This window comes from Colobus angolensis, unplaced genomic scaffold (genome assembly GCF_000951035.1).
Source record: "Colobus angolensis palliatus isolate OR3802 unplaced genomic scaffold, Cang.pa_1.0 Scaffold102, whole genome shotgun sequence".
Lineage (NCBI taxonomy): Eukaryota > Metazoa > Chordata > Mammalia > Primates > Cercopithecidae > Colobus > Colobus angolensis.
The window spans coordinates 5,907,841-5,915,336 of NW_012111142.1; the positions used below are offsets into that span (position 1 = coordinate 5,907,841).

At 33.1% G+C, this 7,496-nt stretch overlaps 1 protein-coding gene across 2 annotated transcripts in view; it reads right to left on the bottom strand.

Moving 5' to 3' along the window:
• HOOK1 (hook microtubule-tethering protein 1) overlaps positions 1-7,496 on the bottom strand; it is a 67,655-nt gene that overhangs the window by 16,085 nt on the left and 44,074 nt on the right. For both annotated transcript variants that reach the window (XM_011941216.1, XM_011941223.1), the window contains 6 exons: positions 7,243-7,303; positions 5,973-6,113; positions 3,405-3,498; positions 1,622-1,656; positions 1,047-1,129; positions 316-416 (listed from right to left, as the gene is read on the bottom strand). In XM_011941216.1, coding sequence (XP_011796606.1) covers positions 316-416; positions 1,047-1,129; positions 1,622-1,656; positions 3,405-3,498; positions 5,973-6,113; positions 7,243-7,303 — 515 coding nt within the window. The remainder of the gene's footprint in view (positions 1-315; positions 417-1,046; positions 1,130-1,621; positions 1,657-3,404; positions 3,499-5,972; positions 6,114-7,242; positions 7,304-7,496) is intronic.

A 7,496-nucleotide genomic window follows, 5' to 3' on the forward strand; every position in this document is an offset into this window, starting at 1 on the left:
AAAAAAAAAAAAGAATTCTAGGCTTATTTTACCAAGAACTAAAGATTCCATACTTTATAGCCATCACTCTCTCTGACATCAGTCTATGTCTAAACAGTTCCTATTAGCTATGGTTTATTTTATCTGACACTGATCAGTGAGACTAAGAGTATGAGAACTGATCGGGAAATACCACAGAAACCTGACAGGTAAGGTAATAGAGTTAAGAGAGAAATGATTAGATATAGATACAAGAATGGCAGAAAAATCCAGTGAAATGGGCCTTGCTAAAACACAGGCCACAAAGTCTTGAACTCTGAAAGATAAGTCACTCACATTTCTGGCTTTCTCTAGGTACATTTTATATCTTTCCTCCATTGCTTTCATATCTTCATCTTTCTTCTGAAGAGCAGCTTCAAGTTCATTGATCTTTTGTACTATTAGTAAAAATAAAATGAAACATAATCAGTTATTAATAATTACTACCTATTAAAATACTTCATCCTCACATAAAATTACATGTATATTTATTTTCTAAAGACAGATAAGAGAACTTAAAAGAAAAGCCTGTTATTTATTCTTTGTAGTGAATTCTTATCTAAAAGTTTTGAAATACAACCAACACATCCTCAATCATTTATTATTTGACCCTTTAAAAAAAATCTACAATCTGCTTTATTTAGCTGTTTTTCTCCTTTTATCAAGTATAAGTAGCAAACATACCTTACACTAAGCACAATCACAGGAAAAATAAAGAATTTCTACACAATGTTTTAAAGTTCATATCAATCTGATTTGAAATCATTTTTACCCACATTTCCACAGATTAATTTTATTTTTTACTGTTTGGTACTCCCATATATCCATCAATTCATTTTATTATTTTTTGCTTTAATAATATATCATTTATTAATGACTTCAGCACTAAAAATTATCACAGTCCTTATTTACAATATATGTATCTACACATTGTGCAAAAATGTACACATAGACCTTGCATCCTTCAGTAAAAAAGGGTAAGTCCTTGGATATACTATTGTCTGATCCAAGTTTTCGCTGATACCTACCATTTTGATTTATATCTGGCTGAAGATCTTCAATGAGCTCTTGTTTCTTCTGTAATTCTTCATGGACCTCTGTGAGTTTTTCCCTAAGTGGTAGAAAAAGCATGGAGACTGGTCTCTGCCATATAACATTTGTGGATCTTAGGCAAGTTGCTTTCTGACCCTTGGTTCCACACCTGTGAAATGGGAATACTATCTGCCTGACTACAGGGGTTGTCATGAGGATGTAAACAGGCACATAGCAGGTGCCAAAAAGGTTAAATTGTTTCCCTTGCCACCCTTGCTTCCTAAGAAAGTAAAATATTTTACAGGTTTAACATCCCATATAATCTAGTTGTGATAGTTATCTGTTTTTTTAAACTTTTGAAATGATATTAACAACGGAAAGATGTAGGAGTCTGGGATGGGGGTAGCAGGCAGGCTGAATCTTTAGCATGCTTTTCACTTTTTGCAGCAAGTATATCAATTAGCATCAGGATATTTGCTTTTCTAAACAAAATACGAAAAGGAGATTAACTTTAGAGGCTTTTACAACTCCTCCCTTCTCATATTTGAAAAGAAATATCAGTTTTACTTACATATGAGCTTCCAACTTCTGCTTTAATTTGCTGGACTATAAAATTTAAAAAAAAATTGCTGTAAGATGACTATCTTGACAAAGGTCAATTTTCCAGACATCTAAATCTCTTTACCTTCTTTTGAAGGTGTACCAGGCAAAATTATAAATATTTTTTAAATTTGTATTTCTAGTAACACACTTTAAGAAGCATAAACTTTTTAGGCTTTTATTTTACTTCAAAAAGGAAAGGAAAAATAGAAAATGAAATATAAAAGCATACGACAGAAAGAAAAATGCCTCATATTTCTGAATGTAATAAAAATTAAATCTGAACTTGAAAAACAGCAAATGCAAGCTGAATGTGATATACTGAGGAGTATCAAACATTAAAATATTTAGAAACTCAATTATTCAGAATAAAAATTTTAAGATTTTGAGCCTCTTATGAGGAACAAACTTAAAGATCTAAAATAATTACCTTTATAATAAAACTTTATTATTATAGTTGCAAATCCTTTAATAACACCAAAATGAAGCAACTGAATATTGTTAAAAAGCAAAATTTTAAACATACAACTTCCTCTTTTAAAAAACAGTACTTTAAATTGCAATAGTCGTTCCACACCTACTATATAGGTGAAGTGTTTAAAATATATAATCTGAAATACGAGTTGGATACCAATATATTAAAATAATAAAGACATTTGTCTTTAAAACACCGCAAGCTAAAATGTGCTCCTCCAAAAAGATCTCATTTTAAAAGTATTCTCTAGTGTGGCTTAAAATAATATTTGTATTAGAGAAGTTACAATACCGTATATATGCACATATGAGATGCCGCCATGCATGAGACGATTTCTATTTTCCAAGCCCCCAGGGAAAAAAAGAGAAAATAATATAAAGCATATAAAAGACAGAAAGGAAATGCAACTCTTTCAATTTTCCTTTTCATCTCTTTACTTACTCTGCATGGTTTCCTCCCCCATCAACACAGGTATAATCACCTATCATTCTATCTAATCTCAATCAATCAAGATATCCTTAACACATATCTAGTCCTTTTTCCTTGTTATTTTTAATTAAGTTAGTCACTCTCTCAATCACTACTTCTTTTTCTCTTCACATAAAAAGATCAAACTCTAGAAAAGTTGCTAGGTATAGTCAGATTTTGGCTAAGTTTGATATCTTTTAAATCCTCTTATCTCTGCCCTCACAATATCTGCCATCAAAAACCATCAGAAAACGGTAAGGCCATGAATCATTAAGGAAGGAGGAAGAAATGAGTGATGTCTCCAAGGCTGCATTAAAGTTTCTGTCCTTCAGAGATGGGTATAATCCATTTTTAGCGTGCTCTTTAGGTAGAAATCATTTTCCCATTCTCTCTTTTCCTATTAGAAGGTTTCCTCAATTCTGATTGCTAATTATTTGGATTTTTCTCAGGCCAGTCCTGTTGGAATTCCAGCAGAACTATGAAGCCCTCAATTGTAGTATGCTCTCAATCAAGAATCATCATGAAGTTTGGTAGAGCTGTTGAATGATGTTGAATGATGATCAAGAATCATCATGAACTTTGTATAGCTGCTGAAGTAGGACAGACAGAAATCACCTTCCAATGTAGATGATCAACTGACAGGCTCCAAGTTGGCAAAATCACTACATCTATTATGCAGATATATACGGTATTTAAGGGTTTTCTCAATGATAAAGGGCTGCACTTTCTAATAAAAGATTAGTTTGGGCATCATAACCTATTAAAGAAAAGCCATACACAGCAGAATTATTATAATTTCTAAGTTACTTACACTTTCGCCTTCAGACTTGGAACCTTGTTCCTGTAAAGACTTCTGGAGGTCCTCAATCTGCTGCTGCAATTCTCTAATACGCTCTTTGCTCAGCCTATTGTAAGATGGGTCATAAGCATTTACTTGTATTGAAAGTCAAAGCAGTTAAGAATCTACAAAGGTACATTCAGTTAGCAATTTAACTAAAATATGTTTTTATAGCAATGACAAATGCAGAATAATTATCCGTGCCTAGGTACAACAGGAAGTAGGGCAGACTACTTCTAAGGAAATATTTTTTAAAAGAAAACTTTTTTCCTGAAAGTACATATGCCTACATTTAAAATTTTAAGGAACTTAAATGTCGGTGGCAAAAACATTTCTACACTGTACTCACTAGTAGAAAAATCAGAAAACCACTCAATTTTTCTACAGTTGTATTTTCAATGAATGAAAACTAGATTTCCATCTTCTGTTTCAGATTTCACAGTGTATTGGAAGAGGAAAGTCCCCATTTTCCAATCATTTCCACATGTTTTTTTAAATTTAAATTAAAGGGACTAATTCAGATTCTAATGTGGCAATATCTCATTCTTTAAAACTCTGCTTAAGAGTTACTTCCACAGGAAGTTACCAGCAACAGTTAGCATCTCCCTCTCCCTCTATGTATATCCACACATACACACTCACCTGCCTGTTATAATATCCCATTGTTGTAGTTATCACATAATACAGCAATTATCTATTTACATGTCTACCTTCCTATGTTAATTCCTTAAAAGCTTAAATAATTTCCCCAGTGTTAACAACTGGTATTGAACTGAGTAAGACAGTAATATTTAGTGCTCTTCTGAAAAGTGTTAACAACTGGTATTGAACTGAGTAAGATGGTAATATTTAAGGGTCTCTTCAAAAAAGTGCCAACAACTGGTATTGAACTAAATAAAATAGTAATATTTAATGGCCTCTTTAGAAAACTAAATTGTTATTCTTCTTTTAACCACAGTTTATGTAACATTATACACACAAGTTACACACAAGTTTGAGAAAGGTAAGATTCAAGTGTGTCTAAAATTTCTGTTGGTGTCTAGGATTCAGTAAAGGTTAAATAAGTCTAAATACCCTTATAGTAAGTGTGCCATTTATAACAGGCAAGTTACCACAGTAGTTAAGAGTAAAGACTCAGTAATCAGATTGACAGAGAGTTCATTATGGAGGATCCAGAACTACTAGCTGTATAACTTTAGGTAAGTTCTTTAACTTCTCCGTAACCATATTCCTTAATCCATAGAAAAAGAGCTAATCATGGTTACTATTTCATAGAGTTATTATGATGATTTACTGAGTTACTAGCAAAAAAGTACTTAGAAAAGCATATTATTATTATAAGTTTTGAGCACTTCATTGATACCACATAAGCACATCATTTGCTTTAAGCTCATTATCTGTAGTCTTCCTAATAACTTGTATTTACACCTGAAGACACTGAGTGTAAGTTTAAGTAGCTTGTCCAGAAACAGTTAATAAGTTAAATTAGAAGTGGGATTTAAATTTGATTCCACAATCTAGATCTCATCTATGCACTGGACTTCAGTAGAAAGCCAAACTGTCATTTATTCATTTGTCAAATTTCATGAATTGTGAACATATCTAAATGAAATTCAAGAATAAGTAGCCTGGTGGGCCAGACGCAGTGGCTCATGGTTATAATCCCAGCAACTTTGGAAGGCCGAGGCAGGTGGATTACATGAGGTGAGGAGTTCAAGACCAGCCCAGCCAACATGGTGAAGCCCCATCTCTACTAATAATACAGAAATTGGCTGGGCATGGTGGCTCATGCCTATAATCCCAGCACTTTGGGAGGCTGGGGCGGGTGGATCATGAGGTTAGAAGATCGAGACCAGTCTGGTCAACATGCTGAAACCCCATCTCTACTAAAAATACAAAAAAAATTAGACAGGCGTAGTGGCGTGCATCTGTAGTTCCATCTACTTGCGAGGCTGAGGCAGGAGAATCACTTGAACCCATGAGGTGGAGGTTGCAGTGAGCTGAGATCGCACTACTGCACTCCAGCCTGGGTGACAGAGCAAGACTGCATCTCAAAACAAAAAAAAAAAAGAAAAGAAAACAAATACAGAAATTAGCCAGGCATAGTCGTGCCTGTCTCTAATTGCAGCTACTTGGGAGGCTGAGGCATGAAAATCACTTGAACCAGGGAGGTGGAAGCTGCAATGAGCAGAGATCGTGCCACTGCACTCCAGCCTGGGTGACAGAGCGAGACTGTTCAAAAAAATAAAAAGAGTAAGTAGCCTGGTTAACCAAGACTGCTGAAATTAACAGCTTATCCATATATTTTATAAATATAACTGAAATGAATCACTTGACTTATTTCAAAGAGTGAAGCTTATAGTAATGAAAGACTACTAACAAAAAAAAATTGAACTATTTCTAGGTAATTCTAACTACTTTAACTACAATAATATTTTCTAATTACTTTAACTACAATAATATTTTCCATTTCCGTGAATCAAGATTTTGTGGCTCAGTAATTAAATCACCAAGATTTTCAATTACTAAGGAGCACATCACCTCTGCTCAGTTTCCAGTTCATTCATCTTACGGTGTTTCTGTTCTAGCTGCTCCTGAAGTTCCTCAATACGTTCATTCTCAGAGCCTTCTTGCTGTAAGCGAAGCATCTTATTTTCATGTTGCAGTCGAATAAACACCTCCCTGATGTTACAAAACAAAATCTTTTTTTAATTTTTAAAAATATGAGGCATTATGTTCTTTAGTTTAAAAAAAAGGAAATTCCTGTTCACTCAATAGCTACCATTTTAAGATGCAAGCCGGACCAGCTAGCACAGCTGGTAGGGCATGAAACTCTCAAACTGCAACAAAAACTTCTGAAAGTGTTTAAGAAAAAATTATATATACTGCAAGACTGTGCCTTTAAAAAAGGCAGTAAAATTTTATAGGTACCACATAGGATTATGCTATAAATCATTAAATTGTTATTATGCCATTCTTGAAGAGATAATAGAAATCATTTTACTTTGGTAATTTAGAAAATATTTGCTAAAGGAAATAAATAGTATATGCTTAGAAAACACATAAAAGAAAAGCAATAGATTTTAGAAACTATAGTTTGACTAAACTTTTAAGATATACTTTATAATGGCAATAAGACAGTTTCTAGATCTTTTGTTTCTGAAAAAAATTGTATTAAAGATTTACATGTACATTTTAAAACTGCAACTTTTATTAATATTATTGATATTAATATTGTTTGTATTAAATACAGAAGTAATACTCTCCCTTAGTTGTTCCCCTGCCAAATCCCATTCCTCAAAAGCAACTAATTTCAATTAATCCCAATTTTTGTTCTTCTGAATGACAACAGCATAACTCTACAAAAAATGGCTATTTTTTATAATTACTAATTTTAATTTAATGATTGACTCCCCACTAAGCAAGATCAGTAACTTTTCTTACTTTATACATTTACCACTTCCCCCATCAAAGGCTTGTGAAATCCTATTTATTTTTGTTTTCTAATAATTTTCTAACTTTAAAGTATATACTTAAACCTCCCTAGTTAAAGCAATTATAACATAGCACTTGGGGGTCATGTCATGTTATAAAAACTAGAATATGTTATTCAAGGGTTTGTGAAATTTTACTTCTGATAAAATTTTAAATTGCTGTGGTAGCAATAATAATCTGATTTAGAAAGTTTAAGTAGATCAAACAGTAAATTTCAGCTCTATGAGTCATAAGTTTTTAAAGGCCAAGACATTTACAAAAAAGAACAAAATTATAATATTAAATATAATTCTATCAAATTACAAAACAAATTTACCTATATTCCACTGGCATAATCTCAGCAGCAAGATTTTCATAACTTTTTGCAGCAGATGCACCTAGAAAATAACAAAAAATAAATTAGCATTTCAGTATTTCAACTATTTTTTAAAAAATCCTCTCTCCCTCCCTGCCTCCCTCCCTCACTCCCTGCCTGCCTCCCTTTTTCTTTCTTTCGATAGGGTCTCTCTGTCAAGAAACCTTCCCTTCCCGTCCCTCCCCTCCCCTCCCCTCTCCTTCCCTTTCTTTCTT